The 22,420-nt window shown below is 36.2% G+C and overlaps 1 protein-coding gene across 5 annotated transcripts in view; it reads right to left on the bottom strand.

The window, feature by feature from the left end:
• Positions 1-1,430: 1,430 nt before the first annotated feature.
• Positions 1,431-22,420, bottom strand: part of MIA3 (MIA family member 3, ER export factor) — a 53,466-nt gene continuing 32,476 nt past the window's right edge. For 2 of the 5 annotated variants that reach the window (XM_008074215.1, XM_021706884.1), the window contains 23 exons: positions 21,558-21,689; positions 19,646-19,667; positions 18,844-18,932; positions 18,523-18,600; positions 18,014-18,124; positions 16,946-17,017; positions 16,671-16,775; positions 15,652-15,774; positions 15,444-15,555; positions 14,262-14,317; positions 14,081-14,171; positions 13,768-13,906; positions 9,196-9,297; positions 8,146-8,206; positions 7,996-8,031; positions 7,853-7,920; positions 7,625-7,725; positions 7,315-7,452; positions 5,288-5,356; positions 5,079-5,158; positions 4,880-4,951; positions 3,232-3,382; positions 1,431-2,272 (listed from right to left, as the gene is read on the bottom strand). In XM_008074215.1, coding sequence (XP_008072406.1) covers positions 1,962-2,272; positions 3,232-3,382; positions 4,880-4,951; positions 5,079-5,158; positions 5,288-5,356; positions 7,315-7,452; positions 7,625-7,725; positions 7,853-7,920; positions 7,996-8,031; positions 8,146-8,206; positions 9,196-9,297; positions 13,768-13,906; positions 14,081-14,171; positions 14,262-14,317; positions 15,444-15,555; positions 15,652-15,774; positions 16,671-16,775; positions 16,946-17,017; positions 18,014-18,124; positions 18,523-18,600; positions 18,844-18,932; positions 19,646-19,667; positions 21,558-21,689 — 2,319 coding nt within the window. In that variant the 3' untranslated portion in view covers positions 1,431-1,961. The remainder of the gene's footprint in view (positions 2,273-3,231; positions 3,383-4,879; positions 4,952-5,078; positions 5,159-5,287; positions 5,357-7,314; positions 7,453-7,624; positions 7,726-7,852; positions 7,921-7,995; positions 8,032-8,145; positions 8,207-9,195; positions 9,298-13,767; positions 13,907-14,080; positions 14,172-14,261; positions 14,318-15,443; positions 15,556-15,651; positions 15,775-16,670; positions 16,776-16,945; positions 17,018-18,013; positions 18,125-18,522; positions 18,601-18,843; positions 18,933-19,645; positions 19,668-21,557; positions 21,690-22,420) is intronic. The other 3 variants (XM_008074222.2, XM_021706886.1, XM_021706880.1) reach the window with 2 other exon arrangements.

The raw sequence follows: 22,420 nt of genomic DNA, 5'->3' as shown, positions 1-22,420 counted from the left end.
ACCTCAGCCTCCCAAAGGCACGGGATTACAGGCTGAGCCACCGAGCCCGGCTTGAATTTTAAAAATAGGTTTAATTTGCTTTTCCTACTTAACTTCCTAACTGGCAAAATCCACATTTAAGTGCTGTTTACAATTAGAAACAATATTAACTTCAGCTTTTTTTATGTCCTGAAGAAATTAACACATATATTCAAAAGTTGTGTTTATGACTTAATTTTATTTTCCATGGTTAAAAATGGTCTATGCTATTATTCTGTGGAGTGTTCCTCTTTTTGTTTTGTTTTTTGTTTTAGAAAGCAGGGTTTTTGAGAGGACAGCAAAGCTCCCAGAGTGGGAGGGGACCTGAGGAGGTTGCCCGAGTGTTCCTCTTAATTTCTTCTATTCTTGGCATTAAATGGGAGGACATGTAGACTGAATTCTCATTTCCTAAATAATTTATGTATTCCTTATGAACTTAGATTTTCTTCTTTTAAAGGTCTTTATCCTTCTAAACTGCTATTTTCAGTAGATAATTGTTTTACACTGAAGCTTTTGCTCCTTTTTACAGGGTAATCTTAATGGATTAAATAACAACAGTGACAAGTCATGCTCTAGGTTTCAATAACATCATTACATCATAAAACATCAGAGAATGGAAGAATATAGTCTAGCAGTAAACAAAATTATCAGCTTTTATCATTTTAATTTAATCTAGATCTTAAAATGCCTTAAAATGTGCTATTATTACTGTAACTAAAATGCCTGAAGAGTTAATTTTAGAAACATTATGATTTTTATTTTTTAAAGAAACTGTTTAAAGACACAGTAATGAATAAGCGATTTTAAGTATGGTACAATTCCAGACACTTAAGATTTACTGATTTTTAAATAAAAGTATCAATGTTCAAATATGAATTTTGGAATAGTATCTATAAAAAAAAAAAGAATTGAGTTCAGTCAGTCCTTGGTTGCTGACAGGGTATGTTAATAAGCCTCACGGTCCTAAATAATTATTTCTCATGGTGTTAAACTCTTCTTTCGTTGTGTTCCTTGCAAATCAGTGGCAAGGTCAAATTGTAAAGATAAAAGGCTGTACATTTATGGTCATGACATATCATTTTCATTTTTTGTTTTGTGTCCTTACAATAAGAATGGTAAAAGCAATTAGAACATCAGGTCAAACAACCCTTGCTATTAATGTAAACTCACTCTCAGAAAGCCAAGCTCAAATAGTCACTGAGAATCATCAGAAAGTACATGAATTCTCCACAAGTGGGACCACTGACTTCTTTGAAATAAAAAGAAGAAATCACTTGCAGAGTTCACAGATGACAAAGTTGGTGACAGGTGACATAGCTGTGAGAACAGAGTGCTGCCAAGCCCCATCTTCAGTCCATGTTTCCCCAATGGCATCAGGTCTTAACAATACAATGAATCAACAGACACTTGGGAAATATTAATAAACAAATTTTTATGAACTATTACTACAAAGAACTTCAGCAAGAGGGGAGATAAAGTCTAGTGATCTTTTAGTAAACATTTTTAGCGTAACAGTCTTTGCGACCAAATATTTAAAAAACAAATTAAGCTTATAAACACCATTGCTCTGTATTCAGCTGGTGTACACTAAAAATAGGATAATGGAAACACATGTTCTTAAAGCATTTCCACAGGAAATGTTCATATCTTTCATGACATTTTAAATCACTTAGCAATTACATATGCTACATTCGCTAAAACACAGGTATTCCTTATTGCACATTTCAAAGTTGTAAGGATGCTCTAGCTTAAGAGGTGATTTTTCTGTAGAAGAAATTATATTTTTTAATTGTTTGGCTCAAAAATGCATACTGCCAAGGCAGCTTAGACTTAAAAACAAACCTTTTAAAATAAACTTTTGGATTTTGAAGCCAATGAAATCATTTACTGTAATGAATAGTGCACAGTCCACTTCCTCTCCAACTAAATGTCAGAGGTCAAAATTACGGGCTCAGTTTTAAAGCCTGTGAACAGTTCTGGCTACTGCTCTGAGAAGCAGGTGGAGGCTCATCTCTAGAGCCTGCAGGTAATAAGTCTCTGGCAGCAGGTGGTGGTGGGTAATCCAGGGGACCATGGGTTGGGGGTGGTAATCGGGTACCAGGAATAAAGTACTCTCTTGGGCCAAGAGGACCTAAAGGTCTAAATGGTGTGTGCCCTGGTAAGAATTCCCGAGGGTCAAGAGGCAGGTCCCGTTTTCCAGGTGGAATGCCTGGTGCAAATTCTCTTAAGCCTACTGGTGGACGCATACCAGGACCTGAAAAACAAAAATTCAGTCATGTAAATTCCTGGGAACATATCTAAATTAAGATGAATCCAAGTGTATCAATATAGTCTTTAATTTCTCACAACCCTAAAAAGTCAAGTGACTTTATAGATGAGGCAGACTGACACAAAGCAATATAAGCAGGATTTAAACATGGCTCGACCTATCTCCAGACTTGTGTTTTTCTGTTACACAATTTTGTCATCTTTATCTCATAAGAGCTCAATTTGTACTTGGAAGTATTACATCCCATACCAAGATGATAGATTATGAGATAGGGCTTCATTACACAAAGAAACTTTGGTAAATTCCATTGTTTACTACTGTATCAACTAAAAATTCATCAGTAGTTTAGCATGGACTAAACACCTGCCATCAAAATCAAGATGTTTGCCCTGCTAGAAAAGGCCTTTCAGCTCCATCTAATTCAGCAACATTCATTACATTCATTACATAGCTGGTAAATTCTACCTGCTCTTTAATAACTTCCTCCCATCTATTTCCAAGGTGAGTTAGAGTTTAATCTTTCCTATTTTAATATTCTGTGACCCACTGCTTATGTTCCATTATGGGTGATTAGAAGCTTTATGTTGCAGAATATGTGTATCTGTGCCCTACAGGACATCTTAAGTTAGGAAATATGTCTTATCTCCCTCTATCCATTACAGAGGCTGGTACATAGCTATGGATGTTCAATAAACATCTGCACAAGTAATACTTCTGGCTTTCTATAAATAGTTCCTTTCTTTGTCTAATAAGAGATAACTATTCCCCGTGGCTTTACAGGGAGATTATGCAGCACTTTTTGTGTCCCAAGAAACTTGAGGATAAGTTAAAGCTTATTCAGTTTTATCCTTTCATTACAAAGTCCTGCAACTGTTTTAGCAAAAAATAGAGAGAAAAGATGACTATGCTTTACAAGTCCATAACTACTGTTGAGATCAACGTACCAAATGGTGGAGGATGTGGCCGAGGCCCAAAAGGTCCACAGAGCTGAGGAGGTGGTCCGTATCGAATGGGTGGTGGTAGAGGGCCTCCCACGGGGGGACTCATCAGAGGTACTCCTGGGAAAGGGGGAGGGCCTTTTGCAGCCATATTAACCTGCAAGGCAGAAGTAATGAAAGTTTTGAAATACTTTAGTATGACAGACAAAAGCACCAACACCAATAAAAGCTAAAACCCAATGAAGCAAATGTCAGGCACCTGTCCAAAGAGCAGAATCAACACAACAAAACTCTACCCCTTCCCATTCATTCCCACTGACAGTTTAGAGAGGTTAAAAACAGTTTCGCTGTAATCATATTACTGCTTGTATCTGCAAGTGGACTGTCAAAGGTTATTATTCATGGAGATCATTCCTATCTAACATAAAGGGTATCTATTTCTAAGGCAGTCCCTCCCTCCACACAACCTTTCCATCAGAGTAGATCACAATGTCCATATTAAGAATGCAGAGAATGAAAAGGAATGAAAAATCTATTCTCTACACATGTAATAATAGCTACCATTCAGAGTAACTTCAATAGGCCTTATGTATATTATCTTGAATTCTCAGATCTCTAAATCTCTAATAGGACCATCTTGTTCTAAATATGAAGGAAAAGAGGCACAGAGAGTATTAGATAATTTGCCGAGGGTCACACAGCATGTAAGAGGCCAAGCTGGAATTTAATACCAGGTTTGACTCCAAGCCTATGTTTTTTCCACCTCTGCTCCTCCTGTCTAACAAAGGGGTCTCTGCTCTCTTTGAAGTTTTCCACTTCAAAGGGGTCTTGGATCTTATCCAAGTTACCCTTGGATAAAAAGATCTCTCAAGAGATGTGTAATCCTGGAGTCCTACCCTGGAACTTTAAAGTATTTTCCACGACAATGTCACAGCTCTAATATTTACCTTCATTCACTAGTAATACTGTCTTACTATGAGATGTTGACTAGTCGTTTCCTATAGGAAGCTGGGTTGGAAACTCCAAACAATTAAATTCATTTTGATTTCAACGTAGGAAGCACTGTGTAAGGTATGATGAGAGGACTTACCAGCTATAACAGCTATACAAGTTACAAGAGAATAAGCTTATGTGGACATAGTTTAAGAACATTGCTGGAAACTGGCTCAATGGGTAATTACAGATTTTCATGATTCATGATTTCACTTCCAGTAAACATTGTTCTGTTACCATGGGTAATTTCAGATCATTCAGAATAGGTACTGGCTAGTATACAAGTGGAGATATTTTTAAATAGCACAATTCCACATAAAGATGTAACGATGAATTGTGCTATTTATAATTAATTTACTTTGCTTAAGAGCATTACACTCAAAAGCACAAAGGAGTGATAACTTTTCATATTGTAAAGTTAATTACAATTGCAGCAGATGCTCTAAATAGGATAATTCTTTAATCAAAACAGGAAAGAGGAGACTAAAAAAAATCAGTCAATAAAGCAGTCAGATTTCAGCAACACTCCCAAGTCAAGGACAAAAGAAAGATCAATGTTGCCATGCAATTTAAAGCAAAGATTAGTGTCATGCTCCTCATATCCTTTCTAGAAGTATACCAAGTAAAAGGCCAGTTCAGTCCTCAACATCTGGGTACTTACTGCTACTGGATGCTCAGCCAAAGGTGTGATGCTGGGAACTGAGGGACCTTCAGGCTCTTGGAGAACAGTTTGCTTTTTTAAAAAATAAATGAGAGTATAGATATAACAGAACACACAAACAGGAGATGAGGCTAAGAGAGAGTGCTGCAGGAGAATGTTCCTGAAATACCTAATTATAATTCAAAATGACTGAATGTACCTTGCCTTCATCCATCACCTTAGTAGGGGAAGAGCTTCTTGAGCTGCTGTTCCTCATGGCAGCTGTACCAGATCCTGGATCTGTTAAAGGTCAGAGAACCAATTTAGACTATTTACACTGACTTTTATACTCTGTGAGGAAGGTTTTTAAAAATCCTCCACACACTGCCTTCATGGTTTATGACTCTTTGAACACTCAGGGCCCCTTACCAGAAGCAGAGGGTTTCCCAGGTGCCTCAGATGACCATCGAGGACGAGTTGGAGGCCCATCCATTGATCCTTGAGAAAGAAATTAACAGAGGCTTTAGTGCATTTTTCAGAAGAAACAAACCAACTGGACAAGTCAGGATTCAACTCCACCTAGAAAGCAACATTTAAAAACAGGACTCCCAATTCATGAGGAGAAATAATTTCTAATTTATGTATAACTTAAAAGAATTAAAAATAAGAACTGCCTTGGTTTGTAAGAACAATAATAAACTCTGCACATTTATTGCACTGGTTCTGTACCTCAAGCTATACACTTAATTCTATAGGTTGAATTTTTTTTTGTCTATATTTAATCTGAATTCCGTATGTTACCAAGACATATTTAGGATTTGAAATAGATATACAGCATTTCACATCATAGTAATGAGAAATGGGTGTATGCTGCATAAGTTAAAGTTTTAAGGCTACTTGTATAATATAATTGACCCTTGGACAAAGGGGTTAGGCACACCAATGCCCCATGCAGTTGAAAATCCACGTGTAACTTAATTCTCCAAAACTTTAACTACCAATACTGTTGACTGGAAATCTTACTGATAACATCAATGGACACATATTTTGTATATTATATATATATTATATACTGTATTCTTAAAGTAAACTAGAGACAAAAAAGTATTAAAATCATAAGGAAGAGAAAATACATTTATAGTCCTGTATTTCCCTATAGTGTAAATTTTCATGGTCTGTTTGCAAAATAAACCATCTGTCTGAAATAGTGGCAGTCACAACTGCAGACCTCAATCTACAATACTTATCAAGCAATGAAACTTTTTCCTGTAATGCCATGACATTTCTGCTTCTTAAGAGCACTTCCAGCATCACTAGTGGCACTTCATATGGGTCCAGTAGTGTTATTCTAGGTTTATGTTATTGTACTAAACATGAAAAATACATGAGTACCATGAGAGATCACTTCTTTTGTGATACACAATGTACTGGAGAGACAGACTACTCAGAGATGATTAGCATCACAGAGTTCTGAAGCAGAGCTCACCAAACAGCAATAAGAGGTGCCTAAGCAATTCTCATAGTACAGTATGTACTATAGCTAACGTCATGCAGTTATGATTTTATACTGCATCTTTATACTTGTTTACATTTATCTCAACTATGAATGGCGTCCTGTACAATCTTTGTTTTTGTACATAAGTTTTTTTTTGAGTTGGAGTCTCACTCGGTCGCCCAGACTGGAGTGCAGTGGCCGCTCCTGGCCACCACAGCCTCGGCCTGCTGGGCTCCGGCGATCCTTCTGCCTCAGCCTTCCGAGTAGCCGGAATTACAGGCGCACGCTACCACGCCCGGCTGATTTTTTGATTTATTGTAGAGATGAGGTCTCGCTGCCCAGGCGGGTCTCAAACCCGCGGGCTCAGGCAATCCACTCATCTCAGCCTCCCAAAGGCGCGGGATTACAGGCTGAGCCACCGAGCCCGGCTTGTACATAAGTTTTAATATACTTTAACTTTTTATAATAGATTTGTATATATTTTATGATAGTAAAGGATAAAATAGATTAGTATCTACATATATGCTTGAGTGACATACCTTTTTCTTAATTTTTTTGATATTCCTGGGCTATGCAGTGAGTTTTTTCAAATTGCTGTAAATTTCCAAAAAAATTTCCAATATGTGTATTGAAAAAAATCTGCATATATCTACAGTTCAAACCCATGTTGTTCAAGGGTCAACTGTATTTGGGAGAGGAATGCTATAGAAGTCTAATTTAAAGATAAGGGCTTATAATTCGCAATAAAAATTTTTTTTAAAAACCGGTAAAAGAACCTCCAGAAGAATGCTTTCTTTTCTAAAGCAGATCCTGTAGTAGACTACTTATCCACCAAGACAAATTACAAAAGTTTCTTCTCTATACTAGATAGACCCAAATTCTAAAATGTTTGCATTAAAATTCTTAAAAGGAAAAAAAACCCCTTTGAAACAGTATTACAAGGTAACATATGAATGCTCACCAAATTCATTCCTAGGCATATCTCTTCGACTGAGAGTAGCAGAACGAGGTCTCACAGGTGGCTCCACTGTCAGTGGAGGGGAGCATTCGCCACCACTCACAGGTGATGGACCAAAAGAGCCATTCTGGCTCAGAGGACCTGAAGATGACAGTGTCTTGTTACCACTTTAAGACAGCCTTTTTTTTTTTTTTTACATTAAGTTCTTGGGATTATTTCTAGGGCAGCATAACTATTACAGAAATAAAAAGTAATTTATATATATTCTGCACCAAAAAAAGAGATTGCTGTTCTTTACAAAGTGCTCCCTTACCTCTCCGTGGAGGGTTTTGGGTATTTGGTCTTCCTGGCATTGGTTTTACAATCACAGGTTCTTCTTGCAGCATTGCCATCTTTTGCCTTATTTCTGATAATCTTGAACATAGAGAAAGAATGTACTTAAATATGAAGCCGAAATCAATTCTTTATTGAATGCCACATCGCATATAGCCTTTAAAAACTCTAAAATGAACTGGAAATATAGGTCTCAAAAATGACATACTTGTGTCTTAAATTGGCAGCTTCCCTTTTCTCTTCAACTATAGCTCTTTCTGCAGCACGAGCTTTGAGCTATGGGAGAAGAAGTATCCAAATTTAGCTGTGGTAGACTATGTACAAAATAAAGGAAAGAAAAAATATTCTTACCCAGTTATCATGAGCTTTCTTTTCATGAGTAGCAATCTGAAAAAAAATACACCAAAAAATTTGTTTAGTGAGTCATTATCATAACCATAATAATATAGTCTGTAATAGTTATCCAAAAATTGTGCAACTGTAGAGCGCTATAATTATTACCTGGTTTTTAAATGAGCGTTCTGTTTTCTGTAATTCTTCCTCCATTTCTTCAATTCTCCGCCTAAGAATTATACTTGGTTTTATCATTTGAAGCATAACTGAATGAAATCTCAAAAAAACCTATGTTACCTTTAAATCTAATAACTGTACCCTAAAAGGCTTAATCCATAAATATAAAAACATAATGGTTACAAGAAGAGTACAATATGATGAAAACTAATACTATATAATTTCCTTGCTTATAATTTAATGGCTGGAGATTCTGAGTTGATAAATTATGATTTCCTTAACTGTTCTTCAATATGTTCTCAATTAATCCTGTTATGAATATCTTCCTCTCTGAAGCTTTTTTCTACCTTTAATTGTATCACAGAAAATTTCCCAGAGTTAGGAATACTGGGTCTATTAAATGGCACAATCATTTTAATGGTTTTGATATATCTTACAACAAACAGCTTTCTTTTTTTATTTTTATTTTTTATTGAGTTGGAGTCTCACTCTGTCGCCCAGACTGGAGTGCAGTGGCCACTCCCGGCCACTGCAGGCTCGACCTGCTGGGCTCCGACGATCCTTCCACCTCAACCTTCCTAGTAGCTGGAACTACAGGCACGCTCTACCACGCCCAGCTAATTTTTTGATTTATTGTAGAGATGAAACCTCGCCAAGTTGCCCAGGCGGGTCTCGAACCCACAGGCTCAGGCAATCCACTCACCTCAGCCTCCCAAAGCGCGGGATTACAGGCTGAGCCACCGAGCCCAGCCCAAACGGCTTTCTTAAAGAAGTACTACAGTGTACTAGCCCCTATTCCCCAGAACTGTTTGCATGAATCAGTTGCAGTCTTGCTGGGATTAGGTATAAGTAAGTTTTTGTTAACATTTTTTTCATTTGCTAACTTAAAATTTAGTTTTTCTCTTGTGTGAATTCCATGTCATCATGTCCTCTGACCCTTTATTTATGCTTCTGTGCTATTCTACACAATGTAAAAATGGTTTAAAAAAGCCAACACGAGTTTCATTAGCAACTAACACCTTCTTTAGAAGCTGAACTCACTTGTAAGTTTTTACTTCCTCTGCAGCCAAAACGGCCTTCTCATCTGCAGCTGACAGCCTCTGCTCTCTTTCTTGCCGCTCATACTCTTCTTGACTCAGTTTCCTAAGATAAAATCAGTTGTTCATGAGTGTTTCTCCTTCCTCCCAGCAGTCTACTTGAATGTGCTATTCAAACATCACTTCCCAAACTACTATAAAAATGCACAAGGTCATAGGAAGGAATTCAAACAGCCATTTGGGGATAAAAATCAAACTCTGACCTGCTGGCAAACCACCTGCATTTTCTAACTTCTCATAATTCTCTACTCACTAGTAAATGTAAAAACCACTATGTGCCCCATGGGCAAGTCTCTTGTGCTTGGAATGATAAAAGTTCACTTCAATGTGGAAAGCCAGGACTAAGCAACTTTACACAATTAAGCTCCATTAGGATAATGCAGGGGATAATTCCTTCCCTTATTTCTAACCACGGAAAGACTACTAATTAATTTTCTTATTTTTAGACTGTTTCTCAGTCCAGGACTGGTACCATGATACAGACAGTCAGCCAAAGAAAGAGCCTTTTAGAACATGTCTTCTAATGGTACAGTTAACCACAGAATATTTTCACACTTTAGATATGGAACTCCTACCTATTTCAATGGAAACATGATTAAGAGGGAAATCTGAGTACTGGCAAATGTCTATTGAGCAGTAAAAGAATCCAAACTGTCTCATAATCAAGATGGAAACTAGTTTTAACCTGATAACCATCAAGCTCAAAATATCAATCTACTATAACACAGACTGTAAAAGTAGCTAATTTAATGATTTAAAATATTTTCTGGTTACCCTCATACTTCTTTACTTATGTTCTAGTGCAAAAGATACTTGAAACTTAATTTCCTATGAATCAGAAACAAAATTAGAAGAGTTATAGTAAAAAGGTTTATTAGCAACAAAGAGAAAAAGGTTTATATATATTTTTATAAAAACTGCTTATTCAAAACTTCAGCAAATATTTTATGAGCAGTTATAATACACTAGTTACCTTATAAGATGCTAAGATAAAAGTATGGATAGAATACCATCCCTACACTAAAGGAGTACACAGTTGAATGTATAAAAGATGCAAGTACTAAAAGAATAATTCCTCCCAGACTCTGACTTAGAAAGGGATGTGAAAAACAAAGCAAGTCGTACAGAAAGCTTAGTGAGAATTTTGCTTGCAATAATGGATGAGTTAGTCTGAGAACACTGAAAATAGTAAGAACATCTGAACAAAAAAGTAAAGAATTTGCTTGAAGGCATCATACAGTTAATAAGGCAGTGAAGATATATATAAAGTGGCCAAAGTCCAGTAGGAAAAGGAATCACAGAATTATAAATAAGCCTGGCATTTTAAGCCACTTTCCCCTAGGTTCACCCATGTATTGAAGACAGTGCAAAGATATGAGGAGGCTAAACATAGCTTTCAACAGATCCTTGGATTTGGAGTTCAGGGCTGCCAATGAGGGAGACACCTAGTAGAAGTCATAGGCTTTGGGTTGAGGCTAGAAAGAGTTGCACACTTGGAGTACCGAGCAGGGGACATACAATGTCCTTTGAAGGGACCAAGCCATTTCTGAATTATCTTAGTTGTTAACTAGATTTAAGCAATGATCATCTTTAGGAGTAGAGTAACCTCAAATCTTTTCTGCAGGAAGATAACACCATCCTAGGCCTCCAGTTTCCTGCATAGTTTTCATATACAATGTTTCCCACTCAATCAAAACTGATCAGGCATTCCACAAGACAATGTGATCAAAATCTAAAAGACAAGAGAAACAGATCCATAAGTGATCCACATAATAGGATTATCACACAGATATTAAAATAGCTGTACCTTACATATTCAAGGAAGTAAAAGTCAAGATTACGAATTTTAGCAGATTAGAAACTATAAATCTGAAAAGTAGTAACTGGAACCAAGATCCCAATGAATGAATTTAGCGGCAGACTTGACAACTGAAGCAAGATTTTAGCATAGTGGAAGATAGGTCAGAAGAAAACATCCAGAATGAACTAAATTTAGAACGCAGGAAAGATAAGGGAAGGAGTCTAACATATGTAATTGGAATCTCAGGAAAAGAGAGAATGAAGTAGAATTAATATGTGAAAAAGGACCCCAAAATTCAAGAGATATTTATAATCTCAGGCAGCATAAATGCAAAAGAAAAAAACCCTATACTTAGGCACCTTCCAATAAAACTCCTGAAAAAAACAGAAAGAAAACAAAAGGCAGCTAGGGCAGGCATGAGACATTTGAAAAAGAGAAAATAAGAATAATAGATTCCTCAAAGAAAGTTTAAAACAGAAGACAATCAGCTGGTATCTTTTAAGGTGCTGAAATTAAACTATCACAATTCTGTAGCCAGCAGAAAGATCCTTTTAAAATGGAGTAAAAATAGGACATTTTTATATGAAAATAAACTAATCATATCTGTCACTAAAGTATGTAAAAGTAGAATAAAAATGATCGCAAAGGAGGACCAAAGATGCAAGAGAATGAAGAACTAGAGAAACTATAAATATGTATATAAACTGAATGACTATCAGCAGGATAGCACCATGAAAGCTCATTAAAACACAGAATTTGAGCTGTACAGAGCATTCAAATGCATTACCGACAGCATCTAAGACAAGAGGGAATTAAAGTTCAGAAAGAGATAAATCTATAATTTACATCAGACTTTTAAAAATAAGTTCAGGGTACATGCTGTGGTCTTTAAGGCAATTATCATAAGATGATGAATAAAACAACTTAAAACTACCAGTCTTAAACAGAGAAGAGCAGGATAATTAAGAATACTTAAACAATTCAAAAGACAAAAAGGAACATAGATCAGGCCATTATATACAGAGCAGATACCAATATGTAAATTTAAATCCAAATATATATTTCAGAGTTATAAAGAAAAAAATGGTTACTCACCCAGTCTCTATGGCTATCTATTTATGCCACAACTCACTCCAGAAAAGATTTTAAGAAGCATAAACATTTGAGTCGTCAGGAGATTGGAAGGTAGAAACAATGTAAAAGGACATTTTCACTGCAGAGAAAACATACATAAAGACAAAGAAGCTTCAAGTGGCATGGGGGAGCTGTGTTCAGTGTGGCTGTAGTTCAGGATGCATCAGAAAAAGCTACAGGAAATGCACGTGAAGAAGCAGCTGAGGGGAAGTGGCCTCTGTACCTGCTAAGGAGTCTGGAATTGATCCTGGAGGGAGGGAGCATCCTGAATAGATTTTAAGCACATAATGACCTAGAGAGGTTGCATTTTAGAAAATTCACTCTAGCAGCTGTACAGAAAATGAATCAGGAGTTTGGAAGAAGTTGTATAAGAAAGGATGACTAAGATAGATGAATAGGGGACTAGCAGAAAAGATGATATCATCTGGGCTTGAACTAACACAGCGGCTTTTGAGATGGACAGCAAAATACCCACCAGACATGGTGACTGAATGGATGCTGGAGGAGTTGAATAAAATAATACCACATTGACTGTATCAGGAAGCAAAACAGTTGCCATTTAGGTAATTCAGATTACTATTTGGAGACAGAGACATACTCTGTTAAAAAAAAGTAATGAAATGAGAAATGTTTCTCTGAAGCAGGCCACACATTTAGAGCTGGCCTGAACAAAATTCAGAAAAATCTAAACTGGTTGTTTGGTGAGCAAAAAATTAGAGAAAAAGTTAATGGTATGATTTCAATATTTAATGGTACCAGGCATTAGCAGTCTAAGCATTTAAAAAAGATTAAATCTGCTTAGCAAGATAGGCCTTTTATAGGCTTATCTTACAGTACACTGAAGAGCCAAGTATAAAAGTAGACACAAATAGCAACTGCCACAGACAATCTAGTTTTAGATAATTCAGATATTTTTGTGGAGAAAGAACTTAAAACAATGAGTACAAAAACGTGTCTTTCAAAAAATACCTAGCTCAAAATTTGAAATATGTATTTCAAAATTAATACCTAAATATAAACACCAAACAAGTATTTCTATATGCAAAACTCCTAACATCCTTGCCACAATTACATTATGTTATGTTCTGCTTAAATATTTGATTATATCAAGTCCAAAACTTATGATACCTTCAATAACTACATATTTCTTCTAAAGCTTTTATTCTAGTAAAAGTCATGCCATACAAATAAGTCAGAATTTTTAAAGAGTATATTAAGAGTTAGTAGAACAAATGTTAGGCAAATCAGAATTACATAACAGACCATAAGGAAAGGAAAGTGAAATAAGTGGTGGAGTCATAAAAAGGGTGTGAATCTTCAAAAAACAAGCACTTTCACAGTAGTAACTGTTAGTATCAGTATACCACTCCCCTTCAAAAGAATTACTGGTAACAATTTCTGATAACTCGTTAGAATGGAAAGAAAAAGATAAGCTAAGGAAAACGAAGTAGAAAGGAATATAAGTTTATACCAATTACAGATGGAAAAAATGTAAATAATCCTTAAAAAAGATAAAATTATCTGTATTAGTAGATACATCTAATCACATGACAATATTAAAATGAACAATAGAAATCTTACTTTTGCAGAGCCATCTCCTTCTGCTGATAGAGTTCATTCAGAATCTCCACTTTCTGCCTCAGAGTTTTGCATTCATCTTCCAGTCCAGCTTTAGCAGACTGCAGTGAATTGCGGTCATCTTCTAGTTTCTTTATTTGGTCTATAAAGGATAAAACATTTGAGCTCTATGTATGTACACAAGGACTTGAGAATGTAACCGAGGGGCAGTGCTGAAGTAGTGAGAAGTATGAAAGCAAGAAGTCATTCTTTATCTTCCCAAGGTAATTTTATATCTTTCCAATATGTGGCAATTTATTCTCAAGAAACAACTTACCTTCGAGGTCACATTTAGTGGACATCGAGGCTCTTAGTTTATACTGTAAAAGTTTTAAGTCTTCTTCAACTACTGATATTGCAGTTTGTGTCTAAAAATTGCAGAAGAGAGAAGTATTCTTAAACGTGAGGCACAGTAAGAATTCACAGGCACTTATGGAACTTTAAAAAAAGGATTATACCCGAGAGACATCCATCATCTGCTTAATTTGATTTTTCATCTTCTCATTCTGGTTACCTAAAAAACAAAAGGCTTTCATTGCTTTTTCTTCCCTAACTTTTTAACTCTATTTTTTTGATTTCTCAAAAACTAAACAATCACTCATGTTCAAACACTCAAAGAAAAAACAAAACCAGTAACAGAACAGAACTGACTTTTAAGAGAACTGCAAACTTAGATTTAAAAAAGTGAATTTCTAGTTGTACAATAAAATGTTATCCACGCCATTCTTGAGCAAGAAGTAATATGTGAAATAAATCTCTTTTTTTCCTCTCAGATCTATCTCCACCTAGGCAAGTGTCTTACTTAATAAAGATTCATTTCTGTTCTCCCCCAGAATCTGATACCACATATGGTTGAAAACATCCCTTAGGCAAGCAATATCCAAACTGAGACGGTGTCTAGAAACATTTTTATTATCAGTAAACACTGCTACTCTCTAGCCTCCACTCTCATGATCTTAGTTTATGACTCCAACCACCTCAGTACTCTTGAAACTAGTAGTAGGCTTTAAAGCCACAGAGCTAAGGCTGGCACAGTGGCTCACGCCTATAATCCCACTGCTTTGGAAGACCAAGGCAAGAGGACTGCTTGAAGCCAAGAGTTCGAGACCAGCTTGGGCAACATAGTGAGACCTAGTCTTGACAAAAATAAATTCAAAAAATTAGCCAGGCATGGTAGCACACTTACAGTCCCATCTACCCAAGAGGGTGAAGAAGTAGATCACTTGAGCCCAGGAATTCAAGGTTACAGTTAGCTATGATCAAGCAACTCCACTCAAGCCTGGGCTACAGAGTACGACTCAACAAACAAACAAGCAGAACTATAGAGATGATGAGTAATAAAATATAATCTCCATGAAATTCAGAAATAAGCTTCTTCTACTTAGAGGTATACAATATGACCAGTGCAGCTCCAGTGCCATCTAGTTCTTAATAGGATGGAAAACAAAATCAGTGTTTTTTGCATGCCTATTGTTACACCACACTCCAGGCAACCCACCTTTGCCCAATGCAGAGGCATATATACAAATCAAATGATATGTGTCTACAACTCTAAGACTTAGAACTAGGAAATTCGACCATCTGAAAAGCATCAGACAGGAAGGCAAAAAGGAATCCAACCTCCCTGAGACTGATCTTACCTCCCACTTCTCCATTTGCTAATTCATCCAACTCATTTCCTCCTTTATTTTGACCCTCAAATTCAGATTCACACTCTAACCGATTCAGCTGTGTAATACAATTAGTCAAAGCCTAGAAAGGAAGTGAAAGGGTATTGTTAAGATCCTCTCAATTTTAATTCAGCAGATTTCATGAGAATTAAGTATGTATTCATGAGAATGAACTTACATTGATATTATCATCTTTGTGAGTAAGAGCTATTTCCAAATCTTTCTGAGAATTCTCAAATGATTTGATTTGCTCACTAAGCTCAGCATGTGATTTACTCCAGTCTTCAATTTCCTGCTGCAACTGAAAAGTCAAAATACATAATTTCCACATGTTAGGACTTTTGCATTGGAGACATTAGGACCATGTGAATGAATCAGGGCAGTAATTCTTTGGCCTCTTGACCCTCTTTGGCCTGTCACGATGGGCTAAGGGAGACAGGTCACAGCTGTCAAGGAAATTGCTCTAGTTTACTGCATCCTTATGATAAAAATTGCAACCAAGTCAAGTAATTTACTTCCATTTAGGTATGAAGGGGCACATCTTACTGACTCCCAAGTCCTGACTCATGGTAACCTTCTCTAGGCTACCGAAGCAGTAACTGCTCAAAGGAAGGTTACAAAAGCCTAACACTTAGGTCTAAATGATCAATGCATTGCCCCCTTGAAGCTGCCCAAATTAGTGGTAATTGGTTAGTGTTAGCTAGAAAAAGAAGACCAGAAAATCCAGAACACATAGAGAACATTCAATTTGGGGCACATAGTTTAAACTCTAAATATTTAAGAAAATAATCTTGCATGCACATTTCATTACCTTAATAGATCTGAGAAAAGATACTCATGAGGTAATGATACTGGGTTCTCTATTTTTTTTTTTTTTTTTGAGTTGGAGTCTCACTCTGTCGCCCAGACTGGAGAGCAGTGGCTGCTCCCAGCCACCGCAGCCTCGACCTGCTGGACTCCGGCGATCCTTCCACCTCAGTCTTCCAAGTAGCCGGAATTACAGGTGCATGCTACCACGCCCGGCTGATTTTTTGATTTATTGTAGAGATGAGGTCTCGCTGCCCAGACGGGTCTCGAACCCGCGGGCTCAGGCAATCCACTCACCTCAGCCTCCCAAAGGCGCGGGATTACAGGCTGAGCCACCAAGCCTGGCTGGTTCTCTATTTTGCATGACGTAGGGCATGAATTTTTCTTTACCTGCTCTTTCTTCTTCTTAAGCCTAGCGTTTTCTTCTTGAACTCGATGGCATTCAGACTTCACCTTCTCTTCACTAAGCTTGGCTTCATTAAGTGCAATTTGAACCTAATGTAAAACACTTATTAGTGATTTAATTCCAGAGGGGAAAAAAAGTTGTGATACTTTCCCAATTAGACAACATAGATTTCATATTGCGTATTTTAGCACACATCAAATGTTTGCCCTTTAACAAAGACACAATATTAATATCCTGCAAGAAATGTAAGCAGACTTACCTCTGAAAATTCTGAGGCATTCATTGAAATAACATCCTTTAACTTCTCTATAGATTTCTTTTTTTCCAATATCTGCCATGTGAAAACAGAACACCGAACACAACACATGTATTAGGACTGCAGTAGAAACATTGGGATATATGCCAGAAAGAAGAAACATTAACAGAAAATATCCCAGAGTCATCCTCTATGTTTCAGGTCAAAGCCGATGATCCAGTTTAGGTCTAGGGGAAAAATCAGGAACTAAAAGAGATAAGGGAAAATAACTGAAGGCATAAGTATTTCCTGGCATCCACAACCTTCTTTTTTGGGAGATAATATAGTAGATGGCCAGACAAAAAGGTGAAAGCAAAGAAAATGAATAAACTTTCAAGTAAACCATTTCAAATCAATAACCTTTTTCTCCCAAAGTCACTTTAAGAATTCTCTTGCCTGAGTTAAATATCATAGAATTAGAGGAAGAACAGACAAAGCTAACAAAGAGAAGGGTTCCAAATAATTTATGAAGATATTGGCTACTCAAAGAGGTGGAGCACAGCTTTTCACTCTTTAACTGTAGGCTGTACATGGTAATTTTCTTTCAAAGAATAAAATATGCAAAGGATAAAAAAAGGACAATTTCACAGTGGAGAAACCTGACAAAAACTACCTCAGTGAGCAAGGTGACTGAGATTGACTGAGCGTGGGATTTATGAGAACCCTCTCTACTATCTTTGCAACTTTTATGTAATTCTAAAACTATACTAAAGTTTAAAGTTTATTTAAAAAAAGAACTTTGCAAAACAAAGTATAAGGACTGTTCAACTGAGTTTACAGTTTCTTAGTTGCTCTTCATGTTTCAGAGGGCAGAGCCAAGCAGCAAGAAAATTATCCAGAGTTGAGGACAAAAATACTCCCCAAGTCCCTAAGAATGACTTGTATTAGTTAACAAAAATGGACAGAAGTATGTTCAACTTTCCTGACTCCCATTCCTTCTTTAGTTAACAGTATGAAAAATGCAGAGTTCAACTCAATTATAAAATATTCAAAAGCTAAATTATAGTTAACATTTTACAGCAAAACACTTACCAAGTCCTGATTCTTGACATTCCGTTCTCGCTCAGATTCTAACATAACATGAAGACGTTTAGCTCTCTCATCCAGAACTTCTTTAGTTTCTTCAAGTTTCTTAATCTTATCCTACAAAAAAAGGTATTAAGATTAGTAATACTCAATATTTTAACTTTTGTTTTTAGAATGTAATCCCAAAAAGAGGTTGGGTGCAGGGGCTCGTGCCTGTAATCCCAATACTTTGGGAGGCCAACACAGGAGGACTGCTTGAGCCTAGGAGTTTGAGACCAGGCTAGGCAATGTAGCGAGACCATGTCTACATAAAAAAATCAAAAAATTATTCAGGAGTGGTGGCACACACCTGTAGTCCCAGCTACTTGGGAGGCTGAGGCAGAAGTATCACCTGAGCCCAGGAGGCATAGACTGTGGTGATTCGTGATGGTGCCACTGCACTCCAGCCTGGGTGACAGAGTGAGACCCCTAACTCAAAAAACAAAAAGAATGTAATCCCAAAAAGTAATTTTTACCTTATATGTAATTGCTTCATCAGAGAGAATCATATTTTGTTTCTTGGTATCTTGAACATGTTTCTTTGATTCCTTGATCTACATAAAGCAGTCAGAATTCAGAAATATAAATTATAGTGCTACCAAAACTTATTTTCAAGTGGATGACTCCTCACAAAGTAGAACTTTATACATATGCTAACTGCTTAAGATTTGGATGGCTTGAGGAAGTAATAGAATAAGAATATATGATTTTAAAATACCATAATAGCTGAACTATAAGACAGGTGAAAATAATTCAAGCTGGAACCATGGGGATAAAAGCTGAAAAAATAATTATACCTTCTTTTCATAATTCAACAATTTTTGTACAAGTTCTGCATTTTCTTTCTTGATCGTCTTCAACTTCTCAGAAATTTGTTGTTCAGTGACTAAAAAAATGAAAAAAATACATAAATACATAAGGTTTTTATGATCACTAAATGAAAATGAAATACCCAATGTGTCAGCAGCAAAGATATTATCTGGCACAATGAGAAAAAATTAGCATAATTACTGTGGCATTAAAAAGCTATCTATAATTAATAGCAATAGGGATGTAAAAATAGTCTTAAAATTAAAAAAAAATAAATACTTATTTCAATGAAATTCCAATTTAGATTTAGTTCAAAGATGAGACATATAGTAAAATGTCATAGCTCAATATTCCTCCCTGCATGAAGCACCTTTCTTCTCAGAAAAAGGGATCACTTCAAATATATGTTATTTGCAAAGAGAAGTGGGCAAAATACACAAACATATTGATTTACACTTCAATTCCTTAAATTATCTACCTAAATACTTAATGCATTGGCTAAATTATCAGCACAGGAACAGTGTTCACATGTACTAAATCTGCATTACATCAACATTCAAAGTCAATTAAACGAATTATCTTCTGTCTACTCTCACAATTTGTTCTTCCTCATCTCTTATGCATCACTATTCTATCAAGGTAGCAACCTAGGAAGAGTAAAATTTTTAGAAGTTATAAGTCAGTCAGGCATCAGAAGTCATTATATCTATTTCTAGTTTACATAAGACCCATGTCAAACACCAATACAGAGGGAATAGTACAAATTTTTTAAAAGTTCAAAAAATTTACCTTGATATACTCTATTCTTTACCTGAAAGAGAGAAATAAAATTAAATTTGATATTAAACATTTTATTAACAGAAATATATTGCTTCTAATTCAACAGTCAAAATAGTAACCAAGTGAGTTTAATTAGTTTGGTCCAACATAATGAATCCACAGAATTAAAAAATAAGAAAAAGTTACAAAGTATTTCAAATGTAATTGGTAGTGGTGCTTCATAGTCATTAAAGTAAATACCTTATTTTTGCAGCCAAACATATGTTTATATACTTATTTAATGAACACCAATCTTAAGAAGTGAACACAATTTTAATAATAGAAATGACTAGTATTTTCATAACAATCATAGAAGTTGAATGCTTTATTTACTCAAAATCATTTATTTGACAACCCCAAATAGCCAGAATGAGGTCTAGAAACAATGACTGTTCAAAAAGTAAAGGCATAATCTTTAGGTACTAAGATATTCCTTTTTCACTCACCAGAAAACATCTTAGAAATCCTATCCAAGGCTGACTATTGGCTGAATTCAGAAATAATTCTAATAAGCTAGGTCATTTGATTTTCCTAGACCACTAAAAATAGTGCTCATACATCTGAAAGGGAAGGGAACACCAATAGAGAAAAATACACAAGTAACAAGAGAAATGACAGCTAACATCTTCCCGAAAGGGCAAAACTCGAATCATCCCCTAAAGACATCACTAAATCATAGGATAATGAAATTTAAGCAGTAACTATGTTTTAAAAAAGATTATTACTAAATTTCTTTGTAACCCAGAACATATTTCTCCTTTCAAATGCTATAAATGGTGATAAGATACTCAAACCAGCCAGAAATCATTCATAGTACACAATATCATTATAGTATCTAAACACCACTTTTTTTTTTTTTTGAGTTGGAGTCTCACTCTGTTGCCCAGACTGGAGTGCAGTGGCCGCTCCCGGCCACCGCAACCTCGACCTGCTGGGCTCTGGCGATCCTTCCGCCTCAGCCTTCCAAGTAGCCGGAATTACAGGCTCATGCTACCACGCCCAGCTAATTTTTTGATTTATTGTAGAGATGAGGTCTCGCTGCCCTGGCGGGTCTTGAACCCGCCGGCTCAGGCAATCCACTCACCTCAGCCTCCCAAAGGCGCGGGATTACAGGCTGAGCCACCGAGCCCGGCTAAAACACCACTTTTAATAATGTTATTATAGGAAAATGCATTCAGAAAATTCCAACATGGAAATAAATGACTGCTCCTTTTAAAAAATAGATTTATAATATTATAAATTTAAATAGAGCAAAAAGTGACAAAGTCTTGCTATGTTGCCCAGGCTGGTCTCAAACTCCTAGGCTCAAGTGATCCTACTACCTTGGCCTCCTGAAGTGCTGGGTTTACAGAAGTGAACCATCATACCCGGCCAGAAATGACTTAATTCTCTAATGTCACAGCCTTGTAAATGAGAGACTAAGCTTCTTTTGCCCCCTTCCACCCGAACTAACAGGTAGATAGGGACCAAGTTTCCAAAAGTCAAATGCTGAGGCTGAGGACTAGCAGTTAAGACAGAGAGCCTACAGAACCTTGTGAAAGTCAAAACAGGTGTGAGGATTTTTTTAAATGTGAAAAACAAGAGTGGGAAATATAAAATGTTTTCACCTTTTCCCCTTCTGTATAGATGAATCCACTCTTTTTAAACTTTAGGTTTAGATATAAGGGATTTATAAATTGAAGGATTCCCATTGAGATGATATATACGTTGTCTTGCTTACTTAAGTTTTTATTAACAAAAAGATTACACTAAATTATTTTATAAGGTTAGCTTGAATTATTAGCATTAATTTGTGTTCATGTTAGTAACTGAAAAAGGAACAAATAAGAAAGCCAATGATTTAAAAAATCCTTGAACATACACATTAATTTAATTTACTCACAACAAGGATAGTTCTCCAGAAGAAAACAGCAAATGAAACGATTCCCAAGAAGGCAGTGATAAGTACAGGTTTCCATGGCAATCCATAAAAATCGGGCCCAGGCTGAACACCATCAGGCAATGTAGCAACTACCTGAAACAGACATATTAGAAATAATGGGAAACCTTAAAGAATATTACAATAAAGCAGTCACAATCACAAAGAATCATCCGTAGAAATTCTAAAACAACCCCTGTCAGATAACTACTTCCTGAAACATCTTCAGTAGCTCCCACTGCTTCAAGAAAGATAGGATAATGGGAGTTTCACATTTCTTGTTTGGCTTGCAGTGTTTTTAATTATTTTGCGTCTAAATTATATGTTCTTTAAACATATATACATATGCTTTATATATATTCCCAGTTTGCAACAGGCCCATCCTGTTGTCTAAAAATTGTCAAGAATCCCACTAGATCATACTTTTTTCTCTTGGACAAGTTGGTTTTATGGCCATAAATAAAACCAATGATGACAATAAATAACACAAATAACATGTTATTCCTCTGACAATTAAAATCTTAAATCTATTCTACCCTTATATAAACAAAAGACAAATGTTAAGTTCAGAAAGTTCCTGATAACTGGTCTAGATAAACTGCTCTGAATTTAACTCTCTTCTATAAACCTCAATGCCTTAATTCTAAATGTTTCCCTGAAGTAGTGTCTTAAACACTTGCCTGCTCTACGCTGTTTCCACCACTTTTTGCAGGTACACTAGCATTCTGGTCCCATTCCCCCACAGTGCTGGAGAATGTGGACGAAAGGCCTGTAGGCTGTGTTTTCTTTTTTCTTTTTTAGTTGGAGTCTCACTCGGTCGCCCAGAC

Source organism: Carlito syrichta, unplaced genomic scaffold (genome assembly GCF_000164805.1).
Source record: "Carlito syrichta isolate Samal-C Ts95f unplaced genomic scaffold, Tarsius_syrichta-2.0.1 Scaffold116229, whole genome shotgun sequence".
Lineage (NCBI taxonomy): Eukaryota > Metazoa > Chordata > Mammalia > Primates > Tarsiidae > Carlito > Carlito syrichta.
Note: the sequence above shows the minus strand (reverse complement) of the source record. Positions and strands in the feature narration are given on the sequence as shown.